At 40.2% G+C, this 24,977-nt stretch overlaps 1 protein-coding gene across 2 annotated transcripts; it reads right to left on the bottom strand.

Annotated features, from left to right (window-relative positions):
- Positions 1-7,434: 7,434 nt before the first annotated feature.
- On the bottom strand, positions 7,435-24,352 carry CNEP1R1 (CTD nuclear envelope phosphatase 1 regulatory subunit 1). Of its 2 annotated transcripts, none has more exons than XM_045806737.2 (6): positions 24,213-24,352; positions 23,049-23,120; positions 20,932-21,005; positions 17,205-17,314; positions 17,029-17,083; positions 7,435-10,025 (listed from the first exon to the last, which is right to left on the bottom strand). In XM_045806737.2, the coding sequence occupies exons 1-6, from the start codon at positions 24,235-24,237 to the stop codon at positions 9,984-9,986; spliced, it is 378 nt and encodes a 125-aa protein (XP_045662693.1). In that variant the 5' UTR covers positions 24,238-24,352; the 3' UTR covers positions 7,435-9,983. The 2 variants fall into 2 exon arrangements, with proteins under 2 accessions (XP_045662693.1, XP_045662694.1); XM_045806738.2 differs by having other exon boundaries at positions 17,029-17,078.
- Positions 24,353-24,977: the final 625 nt, after the last annotated feature.

Here is a 24,977-nt window from a genome sequence, read left to right as displayed (position 1 = left end):
ACCCTTAACAACTGAGCCACCCAGGCACCCCTCTATGCTACGTTTAAAAAAGTTACTGTAGGGGCACGTGGGTGGCTCAGTCGCCACCAACTCTGGATTTCGGCTCAGGTCATGATCTCAGGGGCCTGGGATAGAGCCCTGCATCAGCTCCACACTCAGCGGGGAGTCTGCTTGAGGATTCCTCCTCTTCCTCTCTCTCTGCCCCTCCCATAGCCACTAGCCACACATGGTTATGAAGCACTTGAAGTGTGGCTAGTGCAGCCGAGGAACTCAATTTTTTTAAAAGATTTAATTTATTTATTTGACAGAGAGAGAGAGCACAAGCAGGGAAGAGGCAGAAGCAGACTCTCTGCTGAGCAGGGAGCCTGATGCAAGACTCGATCCCAGCACCCTGGGATCATGACCTGAGCCAAAGGCAGATGCTCAACCGACTGTGCGACCCGGGTGCCCCAGGTCTTCAACTTTTTCTCTGTGTCTCCTTTCCCTTCCGTTTCTTCCCTGGGATCTTCCTCCCTATCCTCCTATCCTAAGTTGGACTGGGAGTTCTCTAAGGACACTGCAGAGCAGTCCTCCTGGACTTTCACTGGGCTTTTGTGTTGGACTCCCCTTTTCCTATGTGGTTGCTAGTACATGAAAAGACCATAGTGGTGGTCACTATGATAATGCTGTTTACTATGAAAGCTTGTGGCAGGAGTCACTCTACATTATTTATGGGAAAGCATTCTATAAGCATAAGTTAAGTCTACAAATGTAATCAGATATAATTTATACATAGTGATTTCACTGAAAAACAAAGCTGGAGGTAGCAGAATTCCAGATTTCAAGTTATATTACAGAGCTGTAGTGACCAAAATAGTATGGTACTGGTACAAAAATAGACACATAGATCAATGGAGCACAGGATAGAAATCCCAGAAACAGGGGTGCCTGGGTGGCACAGTCGTTAAGCGTCTGCCTTCAGCTCAGGGCGTGATCCCAGCGTTCTGGGATTGAGCCCCACATCAGGTTTCTCCACTAGGAGCCTGCTTCTTCCTCTCCCACTCCCCCTGCTTGTGTTCCCTCTCTCGCTGGCAGTCTCTGTCAAATAAATAAATAAAATCTTAAAAAAAAAAAAGAAAGAAATCCCAGAAACAAACCCACAATTATATGGTCAATTAATCTTCAACAAAAGAAGCAAGAATATACAACAGGGAAAAGACAGTCTCTTCAACAAATGCTGTTGGGAAAACTGGACAGCAACATGCAAAAGAAGGAAACTGGACCACTTTCTTATACTCTGTGCAAAATAAACTCAAAATGGATTAAGGACCTAAATGTGAGACCTGAAACCATAAAAATCCTAGAAGAGAACACAGGAAGTAATTCCTCTGACATAGCCATAGAAACATTTTTTCTAAATATGTCTCCTGAGGCAAGGGAAATAAAAGCAAAAACAAACAAACTACTGGGACTACATCAAAATAAAAAGCGTCTGCACAGCGAAGGAAACAATCAACAAAACTAAAAGACAACCGATCGAATGGGAGAAGATATTTGTTAATGACATTTCCAATAAAGGGTTAGTATCCAAACTATATAAAGAACTTACAAAAATAAACACCCCAAATCAGAATGGATATAAAAACAAGACCCATCTATATGCTGCCTACAAGAGACTCATTTTAGACCTAAAGACACCTGCAGATTAAAAGTGAGGGGGTGGGGAACCATTTATCACGCTAATGGACATCAAAAGAAAGCTGGAGTAGCCATACTTATATCAGACAAACCAGATTTTATACCAAAGATTGTAACAAGAGATGAAGAAGAGCATTGCATCATAATTAAGGGGTCCATCCATCAAGAAGATCTAACAGCTGAAAATATTTATATCTCCAACTTGGGCACAAATATATAAATCAATTAATAACATAAAGAAACTCACTGCTAATAATAAAATAACAGTAGAGCACCTTAACACCCCACTTACATCAATGGACAGATCATCTAAGTGGAAAATCAACAAGGAAATACTGACTTTGAATGACACACTGGACCAGATGGACTTCACAGATATATACTGAGCATTCCATCCTAAAGGAACAGAATATTCATTCTTCTCGAGTGTACATGGAACATTCTCCAGGACAGATCACATAATGGGCCACAAATCAGCCTCCAACAAGTACAAAGAGATTGAGATCATACCATGCATATTTTCAGACCACAACACTATGAAACTAAGTCAACCACAAGAAAAAATTTGGAAAAATCACAAATACATGGAGGTTAAAGAATATCCTACTAAAGAATGAATGGGACTACCAGGAAATTAAAAAGTACACAGACGCAAATGCAAATCAAAACACGACAGTCCAAAACCTTTGGGATGCAGTAAAAGAGGTAAGCGTATTGCAATATAGGGCTACCTCAAGAAGCAAGAAAAGTCTCAAATATACAACATAATCTTACACCTAATAGGGCTAGAAAAGGAATAGCAAATAAAGCCTAAAGCCAGAAGAATTAGGGAAATAATAAAGATTAGAACAAAAATAATATAGAAACAAACAAACAACACAGAAACAAACCAAAAAACCAGTAGGACAGATCAACAAAACTAAGAACTGGTTCTTTGAAAGAATTGATAAAATTGACAAACCCCTAGACAAACCTATCGAGAAGAAAAGAGGACCCGAATAAATAAAATCATGAATGAAAGAGAAGAGATCACAACCAACACCACAGAAATACAAACAATTATAAGAGAATATTATGAAAAATTATATACTAACAAACTGGGCAATCTGGAAGAAATGCACAAATTCCTAGAAAAATACAAACTACCAAAACTGAAACAGGAAGAAACAGAAAATTTGAACAGACCCATAACCAGGAAAGAAATAGAATCAGTAATCAAAAATCTCCCAAAAAACAACAGTCCAGGGCAAGACAGCTTCTCAGGGGAATTCTACCAAACATTTAAAGAAGAGTTAATACCTATTCTTCTCAAACTGTTTCAAAAAATAGAAATGGAAGAACGTCCAGACTCCTTCTATGAGGTCAACATTACTTTGATTTCAAAACCGGACGAAGACTCCACTAAAAGGAGAACTCCAGGCCAATACCCCCAAAGAATTTGATGCAAAAAATTTCAACAAGATACTAGAGAACTGAATACAACAATATAGTGAAATAATTATTCACCACCATCAAGTGGGAATTATTCCTGGGCTGCAGGGGTGGTTCAATATTCACAAATCAATCAACATGATATATCACAATAAAAGAAAGGGTAAGAACCAAATCTATAAATAACTTATCAAATGCACCCCCAAAACAAATAATTCAATTAAAAAATGGGCAGGAGACATGAACAGACATTTTCCAAAGACATCCAGGTGGCCAACAGACACATGAAAAGATGCTCAACATCACTCTTCATCAGGAAAGTACAAATCAAACCTCCAATTGAGATATCACCCCACACCTGCCAGAATGGCTAAAATCAAAAACAGAACAAACAACAGGTGTTGGTGAGGATGTGGAGAAAAAGGAGCACTCATGCATGGTTGGTGGGAGTGCAAACTGGTGCAGCCACTGTGGAAAACAGTATGTAGAGTCCTCAAAAAGTTAAAAACTGAACTACCCTACAAACCAGCAATCACATACTGGGTATTTACCAAAAGAATACAAAAACACTAATCCAAAGGGATACATGTACCCTTATGTTTCCTGTAGCATAATACAGACAACAGCCAAATTACAGAAGCAGCCAGCCCAAGTATCCATCAGTTGCTGAATGGATAAAGAAGATACGGTATATACATACAATGGAATATTACTCATCCATAAAAAGAATGACATCTTGCTATTTGCAACAACATGGATGCAGCTAGAGAATATAATGCTGAGCAAAGTCAGACAGAGAAAGAAAAATACTGTATGATTTTACTCACATGTGGAATTTAAGAAATGAAACAAAGAAAAGACAAACCAAGAAACAGACTTAACTATAGAGAACAAACTGGTGGTTGTCAGAGGAGAGATGGGTGGAAGGATGGGTGAAATAGATAAAGGGGATTAAGAGCACACTTACTATGATGAGTACTAAGTAATGTAGCGGGTTGTTGAATCACTAATATTATATACCTGAAACTAATAGAACAGTATATCTTAACCATACTGGAATTAAAAAAGTTTTTTTAAATTAAAAATAGTGATTTCAGAAACTCAGCCCCGGCTCCTGTGTTGTGTTTTTCCAAACTGTTGCTATTCAAGTTTAATTTATCTGAATCTTGATTGAAACAAACCAACTGTAAAAGAGACATTTATGAGACAACTGGGGATGTATGAGCTGAATATTTTATGGTATGGAAATACTATTTTTATTTTTATTTTTATTTTAAGATTTTATTTATTTATTTGACAGAGAGATAGCCAGCGAGAGAGGGAACATAGCAGGGGAGTGGGAGAGGAAGAAGCAGGCTCCCAGCGGAGGAGCCCGATGTGGGGCTCGATCCCAGGACCCCGGGATCACGCCCTGAGCAGAAGGCAGACGCTTAACGACTGCGCCACCCAGGCGCCCCCCGTAAATACTATTAACTTTTTAGATATGATACAGCATTGTGGTTATATTCTTCTCTTCTAGAGAACCTTACTGGATTTACAGATGGAAAATAAAGTACGTGGGATTAACTTTAATCTTCTGAGGGGGGTGAGAAAGGAAGTAGAAATAGGGCATAGGTGAGATTGGCTACGTTGTTGCTAACTGTTGAAGTGAGGTAATGGGTACCCGGGTGTTCATTATACTACTCTCTTTACTCTTACATGCATTTTTTTGTTTTGTTTTAATTTTTTTTTTAATTTATTTGACAGCGAGAGAGAGACAGCCAGTGAGAGAGGGAGCACAAGCAGGGGGACTGGGAGAGGAAGAAGCAGGGTCCCAGTGGAGGAGCCTGATGTGGGGCTCGATCCCAGGACCCCGGGATCACGCCCTGAGCCTAAGGCAGATGCTTAACGACTGAGCCACCCAGGCACCCCTCTTACATGTGTTTAAATACTTCCATAGTAACAATTTGTTGGTTTTTTTAAAAGATGGTTTTCAGGGTAGAGCAGGGGAAAAAATAACTCTAATGATATTGATACATAATTGTAGATAACTTAAAATTTAAAAAGCAACTTCTAACAAGGATATAGTTCTCATTTTAGTTAATGGAAGTTATAATAAACTAAGTTATTTTAGTTTTCCTACTGTTATTTAGATGACAAATCTTAGGGGTTCCTGGGTGGCTCAGTCAGTGGAGCATACAACTCTTTTGATATTGGGGTCATGAGTTGGAGCCCCATGTTGGGTGTAGAGATTACTTAAAAAAAAAAAAAAGTGGGGAAACTGGTTGGATCAGTTAAGCGACCGACTCTTAATTTAGGTTCAGGTCATGATCTCGGGGTTGTGAGATCCTCCTTAAGATTCTCTCTCCCCCTCAACCCCTTTTCCTTCTCTAGAGGGGGGGGGAAAAAGAGGCAAATCTTAGCATTTAGTCTTTTTTTTTTTTTAAAGATTTTATTTACCCACTTGAGAGAGAGAGCACGTGCCTGCAAGCATGAGCAGGGGGAGAAGCAGAGGGACAAAGAAAGGGAGAAGCAGATTCTCTGCTGAGCAGGGAGCGCAATTCAGGGATCAATCCCAGGCCCCTGGGATCATGACCTGAGCTGAAGGCAGACGCTTAATGGACTGAGCCATCCAGGCGCCCCTAACCCATACTTACTGAACACTCTTTGCCATGCACCACTCTAGGTCCGAGGAATACAGGCGTGAATGAGATAGGTTCCTACTTCCTACCAGTCTCATCTCTTGCTACGGTCCCTCTCCAACTCCACACTGCCAGCCACCTTCAAACACTGCCCGTGTGCCCCCAAAGCAACCCGTCAGATCCATCTGGAACTTCTTTAGAGAGCCCAGTGCAGGCTGGACCCCCTTCCCCTGGGCATCTGCACTTTTACCTTTCATAGCACTTAGACCACGTGGTAACTGCTGGATCACTGGTACTGAGGGCAAAAAGTCTCCCTCACACATTTTTCATACCTTCATACCCAGCAAAGCACTTGCCACACAAAGGGCAGTCAGCACAGATGAGAAAAAGAATACCCACAAAACGTTCCGGTAAGACATCCTTTTACTTTCACTTTTGTTTCTCACAATGACTTGCATAGAAGACGATCATACATTAAAAACATGTTTTTAAAATGTTTTTTGATGCACACAAGATGCTCTCCCAATTTTTAGCAGATAAAAGATATTATACTTACTCAATGCAAAAGCATATAGAAAGTGTAGTCTGAAGGAAGAATGAAACTTTTGAGTTTCTATGGTTTCAGCACGAGGAAATGACAGGAGAGCTGTTGATGCTGAGCGCAGAGCATCTGTCAGCTAGAATGCTTCTTAGCCCAGTCTATAAAATAGCAATCAAGGGGCACCTGGGCTGGCTCAGTGGGAAGAAGACGTGACTCTTTCATTTAATTTTTATTTATTTATTTGAGAGAGAGCTAGCAAGCGTGCATGAGGGGGAGGGGCAGAGGAGAAGCAGAACCCCACTGAGCAGGGAGCCAGGCGGGGGGTTCAATCCCAGGACCCTGGGATCATGACCTGAGTTGAAGGCAGACGCTTAATCGACTGAGCCACCCAGGCGTCCCAGAAAATGTGACTCTTCATCTCGGGGTCTTGAGTTCGAGCCCCACATGGGGTATAGAGATTACTTAAAAAAACAAAAAACAAAACAACTTAGAGGTGCCTGGGTGGTGGCTCAGTCTGTTAAGCATCTGTCTTCGACTCAAGTCATGATCTCAGGGTTCTGGGATCGAGTCCCGCCTCAGGCTGCTGCTCAGCAGGGGAGTCTGCTTCTCCCTCTCTCTCTGCCCCCGCTCGCGCGCGCTCTCTCTCAAATAAATACATAAAATCTTAAAAAAAAAGCTTAAAGAAAACGTCAATCAGGAGTCCAGTTCTAAAGGAGAAAGGAGCTCTTAAAAAAACAGCAGTATCAGGGAGTCACAAGGCTTGATGTTTTCAGTGAGGCTGCTTAAATGGAAAATACCTAGAACCATTTTAGGGTTTCTTAATCATTAGGGGCCAAATATCCTTTCTCTTTGCATTTAGTCCATTACTCGGGAGTTTCAAAATAAGCAGAATTTCCGCATGGTTATCTCAGATATTGACACTGGGTAAAGTTCCAACGAGTAGTTTGTTTTCTTACTTTTAGGATTTAGTTTAACAATTAGATTTACAGAGTACAGACTCTGCAGCATACTTGATATAAACCTGGATAGTTGGCATTACGTCCATTTTATAAATGAGGAAACTAAGGTTATATAATTTGCCTGAAATCACAAAACAAGCAAGTAGCACATGTGAGATTCAAATCCAGACAGTCTAGAATAAGAATCTTTTTTTTTCCTTTAAGATTTTGTTTATTTATTTATTTATTTATTTATTTATTTATTGGCGGGGGGGACACAAGTGAGGGAGAGGTACAGAGGGAGAGGGAGAAGCAGACATCCCACTGAGCAGGGAGCCCGACTCAGGGCTTGATCCCAGGAACCTGAGATCATGATCTGAGCTGCAGGCAGATTTTTAACTGACTGAGCCACCCAGGCGCCCCAAGAATCTACTTTCTTAACGATCACATTCTAAAGCTCCCAAATTAAGTTCAACACACACACACAAACATCTTTTCTGAGTCAAGAGACTTGGATTCTGGTGCTAGTTCTGTCTTTAATAAGTTCCCCGGACAGCCAGAATGAAGGCACTCTGAAAATCCGAGACTGTCTTCCCCACCTGTAATATCGGGCTGGACTCAACCAGTAATTTCCAGATAGTGCAGGAGGCAGGAGGCAGGAGAGTGTGAGGGTGGTGGTAAAGAGAGGCTAACCTGACAAGGATCCTTTGTCCATTTCAACCAGACCAGACTTTTTGGACAATGTTCTGCTAGAAGTAAAGGGATGAAAAAATCTTTGGAACAAAAGTTTCTTTCTTGGAGCCAACAGATTCCAAGCAGTCTAACATCAAGAAATCCTTGAAAGCGGGGCACCTGGGTGGCTCAGTCGGTTAAGCATCTGCCTTCGGCTCAGGTCATCATCTCAGGGTCCTGGGATCGAGTCCCACATCAGGCTCCCTGCTTGGTAGGGGGTCTGCTTCTCCCTCACCCCTTGCTCCTCCCCCTGGCTTGTGCTCTCCCACGCTCTCTCAACATGAATAAATAAAATCTTAAAAAAAAAAAAAAAAAGAAATCCTTGAAAGCATGCAAAGTATATGTATACACACAGGTGTATTTTTCTAGGAGAGAAGATTCAAGGCTTTCATTATTCAAAGTAGTTGATTATTCCAAAAAGGATTAAGGATTTATACAATCCTTCTTCTGCTTTATATTCTTAGAGGAAACAGTCAATCCACATTTGTAAAGCACAATCGAGGAAACCTGCAGTTTCTGATGTCATTACACAATGATGAGTAAGACATATGAAAGGCAATCACAGCTTCATAAACTGGGTATCTACAATTGCTACTTGAAACTTGCTCTATCAGACAGAGTTAAAGTAAGGAACTAGCCTGTATCTGACACATGTGGTCTGTTTTTAACATTTTTAAGCGCTACAGACTTTCCATGAATCAAGGAAAAAAGCCCAATCACTAATTATATATAAAGTATTTATTTTTATGCACATATTTACCTACAAAATTTACAGAAAATTAAACAGTGCCGAATATATAGAATACCCTCTGATGACTTGGTAGGAGCAGAGGGTCTTATTGCTGCAGTTTCAAGAATAAAATCTTATACACGTGAAAGCCAAGATGAACACAGTTAAGTTAAATGGTAGCCTTGTTAAAAAGTTTTTGTCCTGTGAGTGAATTTTCAGCTTTATGTTAAGTAGAATTTAAAAGACTGCTTGTGAAATAATTTAAACCTTTTCAAAATCTTCTAATAAACAGGTAAAAGGCACCTCCAGTTCTTTAAAATATTTACAGCAATCCCAATAGTTTAAGATTAAGGGCAATTATAGTACAGGTGGCTAAAATGCATACACAGTATGTCATTAACACTCTCGGAACAGTGAGAATTGCAGACTCTAGTTTGGGGCGCTGCTCCCAAGTCACCCCTGTGATGGAGCGACTGATCAGTTACACCCGTGCAACACCAGGGTAACAGCACGCCCACCACGGCATTAAGATCCAATGATCTAAAACGAGGACTATCAAATTCCCAGACAGTACATAATTTATAACTAAACTTGTATATTCAGAAGCCTTTGGAGTGTTCTTAGAATTATTAAAAAAATATCAAGTATATTTAGCATTGAAGGAAAACAACAAAGTGGAAATGGTTACCATAAGAGTGGCTGAAGTTCACTATCTGGTTTAACAAAAATGGTTTCTCAGAACATCTATAACTTCTCACAACATAATGGAGATGAGTCTTCCTCAGTTTACGCTCAATCCGGTGTTTCTCTTGCATTATGATTAAAACAGAGGGGTGCAGAATGAAAGGCACGGCTATGCTCCACAGCTGGGTGTGAAGAGCCGTAGGGACGGCAAACAGATGGTCCTACGATACTGATGCAGGAGAACGAAGTCCACAGAACGCTTCCCTCTTTGACACTGGCATTGATTTGCTATTTACAGTAGTTTGCAAAAATACATTATAAAAACTGGATGAGGTTCCGTTTCTAAGTTTAACTTAGTAACATACAGACATACTTCATCTGCAGAAGTCTCTGCAGGGTCTGAAGTACTAAAGTGACACTAATACTGTAACAAGACAATCAAAGGTACCAAGCACGGAGGCGGCGAGCCGTCATCATCGAGATCGTCTGGGGAAATATTGCACACTTCTTGTCAGCTGTTGCTATGACCTTCACTTATCCGACTGTAAAAGGAATCCTTTATGGCTTTTTGCTGTATCACTTCTTTGAAGAAAGGCTGTTTTAGGTCCCGTAACAATGAGTGCAGATTGTCACTGAACATGAGGCCTAGGTTTTAAAATGAGTTTTCCTGTCTGGAAAAATAGGAGGGAAAAAAAAAGTTTTTCAATACACACTTCCATGAAAAATATCACCACTTACCCGTAAACCTTGAAGAGCATTTGAAGGGTACCAGAACACCACTCTATATGAAGTAAAGACTGAGCAATTAATACTTATGTTTTCAAATTTTTGTGTGGAGCTTTCTAAAATCTTCATTACTATTTTTTTTTTTTAAAGATTTTATTTACGTATTTGACAAAAAGAGAGAGAGCAGCAACAGGAGAGGGAGAAGCAGACTCCCCATGGAGCAGTGAGCCTGATGCAGGACTCGATCCCAGGACCCCGGGATCATGACCCAAGCCAAAGGCAGATGCTTAATTGACTCAGCCACCCAGCCTCCCCTGAAGTCTTCATTACTTTAGAACAATCTATCTGATGAACTCTCTGAGCACTGGCTACCTAAAAATCTGCCAATCAATCCTATGAATGAAATCCCAACATGTATAAATTCATGCTCCTTGTTAAATGAAGTTTATAAAACATAAAGAAATGTATTTGAGCAAAAACATTTTTCCTTTGCCAACATTAGATTTTACTTTCAGGTGAAAATGTAAACCAATGTTTGAGAACTAGACACTTATACCCTGCTGATGTTAGTGTAAATGGATAAAACTCTTCTGGTAAGGCCAATTGTCTTTTATTTTTTTTAAAGTAAGTTCTAGGGACGCCTGGGTGGCTTAGTAGGTTAAGTGTCTGCCTTCTGCTCAGGTCATGATCCCAGGGTCCTGGGATCAAGTCCCACAACGGGCTGCTTGCACAGCGGGAGCCTGCTTCTCCCTCTACCTGCCACTCCCTCTTCTTGTGCACTCTCTGACAAATAAATAATCTTTAAAATAAATAAAGTAAGCTCTAGGGGAACCTGGGGTGGCTCAGTCAGTTAAGCATCTGCCTTTGGCCTGGGTCATGATCCCAGGGTCCTGGGACGGAGCCCTGTGTCAGGCTCCCTGCTCTACGGGGAGCCTGCTTCTCTCTCCCCCTCTGCCTGCCGCTCCCCTGCTTGTATGCTCGCTCTCTGTCAATAAATAAATAAATCTTTAAAAACAAATCAGTAAGTAAGCTCTACGCCCAGTGTGGGGCTTGAACTCACGTCCCCGAGATCAAGAGCTGGATGCTCCACTGACTGATCCAGCCAGGCACCCTGAACCAACCGTCTTAATTTATCCAAAGAAAGGGTACATGCCACGGAATTCAAATAATTCAAATAATTCTACTTCTGGGAGTTTATCTGAAGGAAACTGCATGGGAGTGCATAAAAATGTTACTAATTCGGGCACCTGGATGGCTCAGTTGGTTAAGTGATCAAGTCTCGGTTTCGGCTCAGGTCATGATCTCATGGTCATAAGATCCAACCCTGCATAGGGCTCTCTGCTCAGCAGGGAGTCTGCTTGAAGATTCTCTCCCTCTGCCACTACCCCACTCATGCTCTCCTGTGCATACTCTCTCTCGAATAAATATGTAAATCTTTTTAAAAAATGTTACGAATTCTTCCATTCAACATTTACTGAGTGCCTGCTATGGGCTAAGCCTTGCAGGAGATGCTAGGGATCCAGGAAAGAACTAGACACACTCCCTTGCCCTCCTGGAGTTTAAGTTCTGGTGGAGAATATACGACATACGTAGCATGGAAACTGGAAACAACTATATGACCAACAGGGCATTGTATCATGATGCATCCATAAAATGGAACAATGTATAATTAGACAAAACAGAAGTCCCCCCCCCCTTTTAAATGGGACTCCGACATGGGGCCTGAACTCATGAGCCTGAGATCAAGACCTGAGCTAAAATCAAGATTCGGACACCCAACCGACTGTGCCCCCAACACAGACCTTAATTGAGACAGTACAGGTAAAAAGCCCAAGACCTTACACGCGGTTCATGTCCAATAAATGGTGGCTCTTAAAAGCCTAGTGTTGGGTCAAAGAAGCACGTTTGAAAACTCCTTAGAATCTTTTCTAAGAAGTAAATGAGTATGTGCAAGATAATATAAGACATCTTTGGCTGGTGAGACTCTAAATGGTTTCATTAATATTTTGTTACTGTTATTCTTGGGTCAAAAGTTCTGTCAAAATTTTGATCATAAGATTCTCACTTTAACTTCGTTTTTAGGCATTTAATTTTTTGTAATTCCTTGATATGTTGGTAGAACGTTAATGCTATTTTTTTCAGTGTTATTGAGGTATAATTTATATACAGTAAAATGCCCAAACCTTGTGTACAGTTTTATGAGTTTTAACAAATACATACGTCCACTGCCTGGGTGGCTTGGCTGGTCATGTGTCCAATTCTTGATTTTGGCTCAGGTCATAATTTCAGGGTCATGAGATTGAGCCCCACCTTGGGCTGTGTGTGGAGTCGGCTTGAGATTCGCCTCCCCCTGCTCGTGTACTAACTAAAAATCTTCACACACACACACACCCACATAGCAACCACCCACATCAGGCTACAGAACATCACCACCACCCACAAAGTTCCTCCACGCGCCTTTCTGGACAATGGCAGACCCACTCCTTACATAGATATAACCACTTCCCATAAATTCTGCCTGTCTCTGGTCTTTATTTTTTTCAAAGATTTTATTTATTCATTTGAGAGAGAGAGAGAGAGAGAGAGAGACATGGAGAGAGCGCACACAGGGCGAGTGAGAGGGAGAAGCAGACTCCTTGCTGAGCAGGCAGCCCAATGCAGGACTCGATCCCAAGACTCCAGGATCGTGACCTGAGCTTAAGGCAGAAGCTTAACCAACTGAGCCACCCAGGTGCCCCATCTGGTTTTTAAACGAATGGAATCATAGAGTACGTGTTCTTTTGCATCTACTTCTTTCACTCAATGTGTTTCTGAGATTCATCCATGTTACTATGTTCCAGTAGTTTGTACCATCTTATATTGTTATTACGATATAAAATATATAGCATTCCACGGTATGAACAGACCACTATTGGTTTTAATCTATTTTAAAATACATGAATAAGACATTAATCTCATTATTAAAAAATCAAATACGGGGTGCCTGGCTGGCTCAGTCGGTGAAGCATGACTCTTCACCTCGGGGTTGTGACTTTAAGCCCTATGTTGGGTATAGGATTACTGAAAAAATGAGCAAATAATTTAAATTTTTTTCAAGTATAGGTAAGCTAAAATCCTTCTTTCCATCTATCTCAAATTCTAGCCCTCTTACAGAAGAAACCAGTGTTAGCATGAATTCTTCCAGATTGTGTTCTACGGATTTACATTCACATATATAAATTAAAAAAAAATCTGATGTTTCTGAGCCATTTGGATCAGTCGGCTGAGTGTCCAACTCTTGGTTTTGGCTCGGATCATGATCTTGGGGTCGTGACATCAAGCCGTGTCAAGCTCTGTGCCCAGCAGGGGTCCGCTTGAGATTCTCTCTCCCTCTCTGGCCCTCCTCCCCATTCTCTCCCTAAAATAAATAAATAAATCTTAAAAAAATAGCTGGTGTTTCTAATGTGCTAAAATATCTGAAGGTAAAACATACCACTTAGGACTTGTTTCAAAATAATCTGATGGAGGAAGGTGGACAGGGGTACACATGAAATAAGAACGGCCGTGAGCCATTGTTGACACTGACCAATGGGTACACAGTTCATTATACTCTTCAGTTTTTGTGTGGAAATTGTAATAATTAAAACTTTTTTATGGATAAAGATGATGTGATACACACACACACACACACACACACACACACACGCTGGAATATTATTTAGCCACAAAATAGAATGAACTACATAGATGCAGCTAGACAGTATAATGCTAAATGAAACAGAGAAAGACAAATACCGTATAATTTCACTCATATGTGCAATTTAAGAAAAAACAAAAACGACCAAAGGAAAAAAAAAAAGACAAATCAAGAAACAGACTCTTAGGGGCGCCTGGGTGGCTCAGTTATTAAGCATCTGCCTGCGGCTCAGGGCGTGATCCCGGAGTTCTGGGATCGAGCCCCATGTCAGGCTCTTCCGCTGGGAGCCTGCTTCTTCCTCTCCCACTCCCCTTGCTTGTGTTCCCTCTCTCGCTGTCTCTCTCTCTCTCAAATGAATAAAATCTTTTAAAAAAAAATTAAAAAAAAAATAAAGACTCTTAATTATGGAGAACAAACTGATGGTTACCAGAGGGGAGGTGGAGGAGGGAGGTGAAATAGGTGATAGGGATTAAGGGGTACACTTGTCATGATGAGCACAGGGTGAGGTATGGAAGTGCTGAATCACTACATGGTATACCTGAAACTAACAGAACATTGTATATTAACAATACTGGAACTAAAGAGAAAAAAACTAGAGGGGAAAAAACTTAAAAAAAAAAAAAAAGATACCAAACTGAGTGTATTGTTTGGTAATTTACTTCTTGCACCTAACATGATGCCTCAGAGATCCCTCTATGTTCACAATTACAGACCTTCTCATGGTTTCCTATGAGGTGGCTGTACCACAGCCTATCTTACCATTCCGCTTGTTGAGAAACACAAAACTGGTTTCCATTTTTTCCCTACTGCAAAGGATGTTGCAATGAACGACCTCGTACCTGCCTCCTTGTGTGCATGTCATGGTCACCACCGAGGGTAGACGGAGAGAAGTAGAATGGTTAGGTCATGAGGCAGGCCAATTTTACATTTTATAGGACTGATGAAAACTGCCCTCCAACATGGCTATCCCAGCGTACATTCTCAACGAGCAGCGCACAGCTGCGTCTACTTCACAACACCGGACTTTTCATTTCTGCCAATGCGACAGGTAGGTAGGACAAATGAAAACTCAGTTTTAGGGGTGCCTGAGTGGCTCGGTCGGTTAAGCATTTGTGCTCAGGTCATGATCCCAGGCTCCCGGGGTCAAGCTCCCCTGGTCAGCAGGGAGTCTGCTTCTCCCTTTCCTCCCAGCTCACGCTCTCTTGCTATCTCTCTCTCTCGCGCAAATAAATAAATAAAATCTAAAAAAAAAAAAAAAAGAAAAAGAAAAAGAAAACTCAGTTTTACTGTGCATTTCCCCAATTACAAATGAGGCTATTGGTACTCCCACTTCTGTGATATGACTTAACTTTTCTCACATTTCAAATGTACTATTTACCTTTTTAATTGATTTTTAATAGGTATTTAAATATTTTGTATTCTACCCTCTATTAGATATCTTACAAATACTTTCTTCTTCTTTTTACTTTTTTCAGTAACCTCTACACCCAACATGGGGCTCAAACTCACAACCCAAGATCAAGAGTCATATGCTCTTCTTACCAAGCCAGCCAGGTGCCCCACAAATACTTTCTTTTTATCACTGCTCATTTTCTTGCCTTTTGCTGTATAAAATTTTCAAATGTTAGTGCAATTAAAGGTATCCAACCTCTTCCATGATGGCATTTTTGTTTTGGGTCTTAAAAAGGAGTTTTTCTACACAAGGTCATAAAGATATTCCTCTCTGGGGCATCTGGGTGGCACAGTGAGTTAAACATCCGACTCTTGATTTCGGCTCAAGTCATGATCTGGAGCCCTATGATGGGCTCCACACTGAGCAGCGAGTCCGCTTGGGTTTCTCTCTCCCTCTACCCTTCCCCCACCTCGTGTGTGTGTGTTTTATTATTTATTACTTATTATTCTAATTAATAAATCTTAAAAAAAACAAAAAACATTCACGTGTATTTTCTTCTAATGCTTTAATTATGGAATGGGTATGCCTTTTTAAATATATTTAAGACTTTATCTGGAATTTAGTCTTTTTAACTGATGCAAAGCGGAGATCTAAATTCATTCTTTTTCCAAATGAAAAGCCAATTGTCTCAACACGACTAGCCCATTTCTTCCCTTTTGACTTGAAATACTATTCTTATCCTCTAATTTTTAAAAAATCGAGGTGCTTGTCTTTATTCTCTTCACTGATCTAGGGGCTTTCCTGGCTTAATATCTTTTTTTTTTTTTTTGCTCTTTATTTTAATTTTCTATACTGGGCAAATATTATTTAATAGTATTTTTAACTTGAGAGTAAAAATACCTTTATAAATAAAATAAGCAAATTAAATCTGTGTCATACTTTACATCAATACATAATTAATTTTCAAAAATACAGTCGGTTTATATGTTCACAATCTGTCAACTAACTTGAGATCTAATTTAAAATCCTACATACAGGGCCCTGGGTGGCTCAGTCAGTTAAGCGTCTGCCTTCAGCTCAAGTCATGATCCCCGGGTCCTGGGATCAAGTCCTGCATGAGGCTCTCTGCTTAGCCGAGAATCTGCTTCTCCCTCTGCCCACTCCCCCCTCTGCTTGTGTTCTCTCTCTCAAAAATAAATAAATAGTAAAAAAAAAAAAAAAATCCCACATACAGAATATCATTAGATATATAATAGTTTAACTGTTTTACACCCAATAAGCCATTTTTGGCCAATAATGACCCCACTGTATATTAAATCTAACACGGCTTCAATCATAAAACACATCATGACTTTATGTCCTTAAGAAAGATTAAACTGGGGGCACCTGGCTGGCTCAGTGGTAGAGCATGTGACTCTTTATCTCAGGGTCATAAGTTCAACACCACATTACCATAGAGATTAAAAAAAAAAAAAAAGATGATACTGTCAACTCTTCCAGTTGAACTGTACAATACTACAGATTATTAGATGCACCTTAATTTCTGAGATGTAAACATGGGTCTTAGGATCAATACTATAAGGAATATTTCCACTATTAATCCATGTAGACAATATTTTTTTAAGACTTTTATTTACTTAAGGAAGAGCGAGCACAAGCAGAGTGAGGGGCAGAGGGAGCAGCAGACTCCCCGCTGAGCAGGGAGCCCGATGTGCTTGATCCCAGAACTCCGGGATCATGACCTGAGCCAAAGGCAGACGCTTAACTGACTGAGCCCCCCAGGCGCCCCATGCAGACAATTTATTAATATCTGATTTAAGTCAAAGCATTTCAATCCTTTCACGCACATTTATAATTTTCTTACGTAAACAATACTTACATCATCACAAGACATATTATATTCTGCTAATACAGTTCGACATCGAGCAGCTATACTGAAAAAGTGTGGTCAAAGGAAAATTTATATGAGAATAAGCTTTTAAAACAACACCTAGATGATAAAGAAGGTGCTTTAATTTCATTCAGAGAATAAAAGTCAATTCTGGTAAAGGATACATTGATGGTGCAACGACCCTCTTGTGTATTCCAGCAAAGAACAAGCCTATTAGAGTGATACAGCTAATGGTGAAAAATGGGTGATTCCATAATGATGTGAAGAAGGACACCTGGAAAAGAAGAGTTCGAAATATAAAAATGTTCAGAATCTCAGGACAATACTAATTCTAACCTCCCCACTTACGCATAAATATACGTTAACATTTTAATAATCTGAAATATGAGAATTTGAAGGATTTAAAATAACTATTTTTGTTTTACTGTGGCATAAAAATAAATGTATCTTTCATATCTTTAATGTAGCAAGATAATATAGCAATATTCCCTCCATTCATTCCAAAGACCTGAACCATTAAAAATTCATTCTGATAATCAAAAACCATCCTACCAAAATTTTTAATGAACCCTTCCTGCTAAGAAGCAATTTAAAAAGCACAAGATTGGGGGCGCCTGACTGGCTCAGTTGGTACAGCATGTCTCTTGATCTCAGGGTTGTGAGTTCAAGCCCCAAACTGGGCGTAAAAATTACATACGTACATACATAAAAGCACAAGACTGTAAGTTCCACACCAGTAGAGATACTGTCTTGTGCATACTGTTCACTTGGTATCTGAAATAGTGCTTGGCAAACAGAGGTGCTCAATCAATACTGCTGAATGAGTGAAGATAAGGTCTTGATCGGAAGTCAATGAGAACACAAGTCAAAAGTGATCTAGTTACTTTCCCTGTTAAAAAGCTTCCTTGTAAGAGTGGGGTAGACTCTGCCATTCATAGCCTGGTCCCAGTCTAGCCAGCTCCTGCTGCACCCGCACACACGCTACCGCATTCCTACTCTTCTCTTCTACGTGGTCTCATTAAGACGCAGCTCCAGTATCATACCGCCGCCCCCCCATGGAAGCAAAAAAAGTTGGGTTTTGAAGCTACTGAGATTTATAAATGGCCAGAGGACACTCAAGCAGGAAAAGATGATTAGTAGCTACCTATAAAGAACAAGAGTTTAGGGGCACCTGGCTGGCTCAGTCAGAAGAGTGTGTGAGTCTTGATCTTGGGGTTTTGAGTTTGAACCCCACATGGGGTATAAAGATTTAGATAAAAGTTAAAAAAAAAAAAAAGAGGGGGGAGAGCGCCTGGGTGGCTCAGTCAGCTGAGCGTCCGAGTCTTAGTTTCAGCTCAGGTCATATTCTCAGGGTTGTGAGATCAAGTCTCGTGTTGCACTCAGCTGGGAGTCTGTTTGAGATTCTCTCTCTTCCTCTCCTTCTGCCCCCTCCCCCACCCCGGTCGTGCTCACTTTCTCTAATAAAGAAATAAATCTTAAAAAAAAAAAAAGAAAAGAAAAAAAAGAATGAGTGTTTAGGAGAAACAAAGAGCTAATTTCATGTCTGGGCATAATCAGATGATAGCAGGAAACAAGACAATGTGAGTATGTAGAGACAAGAGTCCAGGATCCAGGATTGAACAACAGTGGGCACTTAAGCTAGACTACTGTGGAATAGCACTATAGACTGAACAAGGAAAGAAGATGTGTTTAGAGTCTGGAAAAAGAAATCAAATGGACTACGAACTAAATGGGAGAAACAGAATTAAGCCAAAGGCATCTACACTCCACTCTTATACCAACAGATGCATACATATTTCAAGACCAAGAACTAAACTTACAAAAAGCACCAGGTAGCTGGCCTAGCATGCTATTGGTTAAATAAATTTGTCAAATGAAGAAACGAGAGGCTGAAAACATTAGGAGGGAAGAAGCTTCCAGAAGGATGAAATTCTGAAAAAAGGTTAATATTCCAGAGGAGTGTCTTCTTAAAACCTTCAAGGACAATTTGCACAGGGCAGCTAGATTTCATGTGGCCTGTACATGTAAACTCATATAGTGTCTTACGTGTTAATTTTAATTATATCAGTCAACACCAGCCTTCTTTCCTCCGTGGCAATAATCAACAGCATCTAAATACCGGTTTCCCCCTTTAGATCAGGCATTCATGTACTTTCCAGCTTGCTCTATTCATTCTCTCCTTGGATTCTTCCAGATAGTCATAGACTGGCTTTTGAGCCTGCAACTCCTGCTAGAGACAACTGCTGTTTAAAAACCCCCTATCAGCTTTGAGGTTATTAAATACTGAAATATAAAGAGCTAACCCTTAGGCTAATAGTTACATTCTCACCTAATTTAGAAAATTATATTAACTACAGAGTTTTGGGCCTATTTCAAATTACATTTAATTCTGTGTTTTATTAAGATCTCAACTAGCTGAAATCAGCTTATATTTTTCCCAATTAGAAGTCAGATTCATTTCCCAAGACAGACCTTTTCAATCTTGCCAGCCTCCTTACTCTTCCCCTGAAAATGAGCACCAAGCACAGCCTTAAGATCAGACTTTTATAAGTGAACACACAAGAGAGTTTCCTATCTGCCATAAAAACCCCTCTATTAACATAAAATTCCATCACCCACCTTCCTTACCTCCTATTCTTTTATATCTCCACCCCAATGGACAAAGTCAGGGAGTGTACATGCTAAATAAATCCCTAGCTGCCAGAATTGCCATTTGGACTGCTGACAAAAGCTTTGCTATTCAGGTTTTCTTCTGTATAACCTAATAGGTTATAAATAAAGCTACTGGAAGTAGTGTACCTAATTACAGTTTAAAAAGGGATGTGAGTTTGAGATTTGAGAAAATTACAACACCGTTATTACCTAAATAAAGCTGCACTGAGGCAAAAAAACTTCACTGAAAAATTGGAGACTACTGCTTCTCTAATAAAAAACCCTGTTGGAAATTAAGGCACAAGTTAGCAGAAAGAAGTAGAATTTTGAGAAACATGCTATCAGATTTGATCAAAAAGATGCTTCGAGAAATAACATTATGAAATCTTTTATTGCATTTGGTATAGGGATGTTCTTGTACAGTGCCCAATGGGAGATCTCTCAGTGTTTCCTATATTAAATTTCAGGAAGAAAATTTTTTTTAAAGATAAATGTGGAGAACAAAATCTTTGCTAGCTTATGGAAACTCATACACGTGTTCTTTTCACAGGGAAGGAAAACCATGGAACTGTGACTTTATTGATTAGGTAACTCAGAGACTAATTTGTAACCCAGTTCTAGCCAAGTGTGATAGCCCACATGGCCTTGTCTGTGACCTGGTTTCCTTCCTGTTTTTGACTATCTAGTCTAATCTTTTTTCCCCCCAATTTCTACTTTTTAAATTATTAATTTATTAATTTTTATTAATTTTTATGCCTTTATTATTAATTTATTCATTTTTTTTGCCTTTTTATCATGTTTCCTGCAAAATCATTTCAAATGTTTTGTGGGATGACAGAAGGTACTACCAAAGATAAGTCACAGAAGAAAATGGTTATTTTATAATTTTTAAAAGCTGGCACAGATGATACTAAATGAACAAACAAGAGACAATTTTTACACTGAACTATGTACTAATTGTGAATATGAAACAAAGAGATATATAAGAAGTTCAGAAATGAATGAAAAGTAGTGTAAGTGGGATATTTCTTAGGCTTTTTTCCCTGTAAAAGATACTTAATCTACAACGGACAACCAAAGTTTTTCTTTAGCAAATTAATATAAGGCATAATGTTTAACGTAACGATCACTATCACTACTAGTAATAATAGATAGCATTTGATTAATACTTTACAATGAACAAAGCACTGCTACGTTATCTCATTTAATCCATTAAAGACTTTAAATCAAAACTTCTACCTTTTGTGTCTCGGGATCTATTAACCAGTTCCAGGCACCAGTAGCTGTACAGACAGATACCACTATAAGAAGCACTGATGAAAGATAAACACGAAATTAGTAAGGAAATAAGCTGTTAATAAATTTATACTAATACCACCAGTTCCTAATCAATGACAGCCTAAGGATACAGCACTATATTAAATGGAAAATGCACTTGACAGAGGAACTAAGAAATTTGCTGTATGACCTTGAGGAATTCCCTTAAGTACTATGAACCTTAGTAATTGAGGATGACATTGTCCCATCGTTACTTTAGACAGACCTTACCAAAATAAATGAAATTAAAAGCAGTAGGAACTTTCAATGTGCTCTGTGATTTTGCAGATCTTGTAAATTCAAATTAAAAAACAAAAAACACCTCTCATTTTCTACTGTAAACAAACCTGAACAATGACTCCTTTATGAATGCACTGAGAATCCTGACCAGAGGATTTTGCCTCACAGACAACTGCCTGCTTTTGAATTAAACGCTTTTGAATTAAACAACGGCTGGTGTCAGGAATATGGAGCACACCGATCAGTATTAGGTTTTCTTCAGAGTCTTAAGGGAAGACCAGGGCGGGAATTACTGATGGTAGAACTCAGAAAAGTTTTTCTCCCCACTAAGCTAGAATTATTTTAGGAATTCTAAATAGATCCTAAACAAACTGAAAGTTTTAAAACATAGTCTTAGTTTCATACTGAAACATATAGTTTCAGTTTTAAAACACAAAGATCAAGATTCACAGAGCAAAGAAACGTAAAACTTTATCAAAATTACGTTCTCAGCTCAGAACAGATTAAACTCAATTTCTCATAATCTATATCTTCAATAAGAAATACATCATACTACGTAGATTTTTCTTTTGAAAAATGAAGCAAAAGCAAAATCAAGCCCACTGGCAGGGACCTCATACCCATACTTTTGATTAGTACATTAACCAAGCTGATGTCATTTATATTTAAGCACTGAGACCATGAATCACAGAAAAAGTAAAGTACATGCACTGTATTATAAGATACCACAGCATCATATACATCTTAAAAGATTTTCAAGTAGCAGTGAAGTAAGTTTTTAGGGGTAATCTCTCCCTTAAACCAAAGAACCTGAGAATATCATTACTTGTAAATTCTGACCAACCAGAACTCTCACAGCATATAAGTAAACTTTGCAGACAGATCTAATAAAAGTATTATGAAAAATCTTGACACAGAAAAAGACTCCTAACTTCAACAGGGCTCTCTGCTCCCACAAACTGAATTACACCTTGAAATAAAACATGTTTTCAACATGTGCCATCATACCTCCCTCTTGGCAGGAATTAAATTTCAGCAATACACATCCAAGAAACTAAGACTGGTCCCAACAGAAGTTAGCAAAGCATTTTGCTTGCTGAGGTCATCACTTGTGTATTTATCTGCATTTCCTAAGTATTTTCACGGGGCAATCACCACCATTCTCTCAAATCGTATTTTGTAGTAGTCATGACATTTTGAAGAGACAGTTATAATGTGAATTTATTAGGATAGGCTGCAAAGCAACACAATCATACTCTGCTAAAATCGACCAAGGGTAATTTCAAAACCTTTGCACGTATATGTTAAATATGATTTTCCTCGACAAAACGTTATTTCTATAGTTTGTAGGCAAACTGTAAAACTGCTTAAAAAACCTCCTGAAATTATTTTGTGTTACCAACATTGTAATATTTAATAAAAAGGGCATGTATTTTAATGGAAAAATGAAAATCCATCCACATGAAATACTGTTCTTTTATCATGGCCAGTTCCTTTTCTGAAAGATTTCTTTGGTTGGGATGCCTAGCTGCCTCAGTCGGTACAGCCTGCGACTCTTGATCTCAGGGGTGTAAGTTCGAGCCCCACACTGGGTGCAGAGATTAAATTTTTTTTTTCTTTAGAATGCATTGTTTACAAAGTTAAATAAATTTAAAAACTGTCAAAACAAAAAGAAAGTTTACGGTTTAGGAAAGCATTTGTTAGTAAAAAATTTTACACAAAAGCAAACCATTGCCAGGCAGGGATGAAAGTACCAATTGTCAGTTTATTTTCCTTTAAAGAAACATTCAAGAACTTACTTCTCCAACGTCCAGTGGCAGGTTGCAAACAATGAATATATTCTGTAAGTCTCCTCTCAAAAGCCTTGAGATCTAGGTAAAAAGATTTCAATTTTCCAATTAGCCACTCTTACTAGTTTGCATCTGTTAAGATGAAATTTTAGATTCTCTAACTGCTTCAGGTCTTACACACAAACTTACATGTATCACTGCACTGTTTACTTCGTTTACTATGACAGCTTTAAGCACTTGACAAAAACATTAGGTTTCTTTAATTCCAATTTCACATATAAGGAAACTGGCTGGTTCACTTTTAGAAGCTTCGTAAAATGGTATGTGGAAAATCAGCAGCAGCCTCAGCCGGCGCCAAAAGCTAGAATTTTGGGGGTTGCAAATAAAAGGATCAAAATCAGGTCGAGTTTTAATTCTGTTGGAACCAAGAACTTTCTATTAGAACAACGTATTTCCTAACATCAGTCTTCCAGGTCTATTTGACCGCAGTGACCCGATTCCGATTTCTAGCCCTTATGTTTAATTAATGGCTACGCTATCCGTCTGGTATTGCTGGATTTCTGATTCGGCTAACGGGTGGGTGTGGAAAGACACTCCCCTTTCCTCCCACAGAATGGGTTACAGGTGATCTTCGGGGCACTCTCTGAGCTCAAGCTCGGAGACCTTTTATACGCGGCATCCAAGGTGCTCCCGACTGAGCAAGGTGGGCTATCATTCAACGGTCGCGTCTTTTAAACTTTAAAAGAAGCTCAAGAGGCACTCCCTTGCTGTGGCCGTTACCAGAAACCACAGCAGAAATTACGGATACAACTCCCGGGGTCATCAAAATAAAATTAAGTGAATTAGCATACACAAAGCGCAAAATGCAAAATGCTTCCTAATGAATAAAAAAACAAAAGTAGCCCAGGCGAGGGGCTCCTGGTCTGAGCTGGGGGGATGGGAGAGCTGACGCAACGTCCCCCAGCACCCGCGGAGACCACGCGCGCCAAAACCAGCGTCCGGCCGCCCCTCGGCCCAGCCCCCGCGGCCCCGGCGGTCCCAGCCCCTTCAGTCCATCCTTCGTGGCCTCCTCTCCCCGGGGCGGGGTCTCCGCGACTCCAGCCCTTCCAGAGCCCCGCCGGCTTCCGGGAGAAGCCCGGGACGTGCCCGGGCAACCCAGGAGGCCCACTCTACCTTCCGCCTGCTCCAGCGAGTTCATGTCGGGCGGCAGCTCCGGTCACCGCCGCGGCCCCGTCCGCATCGCAGCTCCGCGGCCCCCGCCCGGCCCGCAACGCCAACTCCCACCTCTAACCGCTTCCCTCCGCCCCTTCCCGTCGCACCGCCCCTTGCCTACACTCGCTACGTTCATTGGGCATCTCTGCCAGACCCCACAACTAAGACGGTTTTCTATTGGTTAGCTCCTGCACGGGCCTCGGGGGCCTAGCGTTGGACGGTCTGCCGGAGGGACCAAGAACTGCTATCGGCCGGGCTGGTGTAACGCTGGCGCCGCCTCCTGTCCCGGGGAGGAACTGCAGCCTCCCCGAGCCCGTTAACTCATAAGTATATTCTTAGTTTCCTGCCTGGTTCTTTCATTCCTCAAGTATTTATTGAACGTCCTTTCCTTCCGGGCAGTGTTCTGGTCGCTGACGAGGAGTACAGAAATGAAGGCGCTAACTCTCCCCTCTAGGACTCAACGGGGTACAGAACTAATTAGAACCCAAATAATGGATTTAGATTACAGTACCTCTTTCTTTGATAACCCAACTCCTTAAGTCGGCATTTCTCCTTTGGTTATTTTTTTTTCTCACGTTACTCAATTTCCCCCAAAGTTACCAACTTTCATGAATCATAAAGAAGGCAAACAAAGCATGCGCCCCAGGACCTAGAACTTAAAAAAAATCTGTAAGGTATTCACTACGTTTCTATTTAGTTAAAATGCTTCTTGCTCATTTCCTTATG

This window comes from Ursus americanus, chromosome 21, assembly GCF_024610735.1.
Source record: "Ursus americanus isolate L20-20 chromosome 21, mUrsAme1.1.p, whole genome shotgun sequence".
NCBI classification, from domain to species: domain Eukaryota; kingdom Metazoa; phylum Chordata; class Mammalia; order Carnivora; family Ursidae; genus Ursus; species Ursus americanus.
Note: the sequence above shows the minus strand (reverse complement) of the source record. Positions and strands in the feature narration are given on the sequence as shown.

Bases quoted from the DNA above. Each gene is read 5' to 3' on its own strand.
- CNEP1R1 (XM_045806737.2), bottom strand. From the start codon at position 24,237: ATGAACTCGCTGGAGCAGGCGGAAG. The intron at 23,121-24,212 runs GTAGAGTGGGCC...CTTTTTACCTAG, and splicing joins CTCGCTGGAGCAGGCGGAAG to ATCTCAAGGCTTTTGAGAGG. The intron at 17,315-20,931 runs GTAGAAGTTTTG...CTTCTTTTCCAG, and splicing joins TAGATCCCGAGACACAAAAG to GTGTCCTTCTTCACATCATT.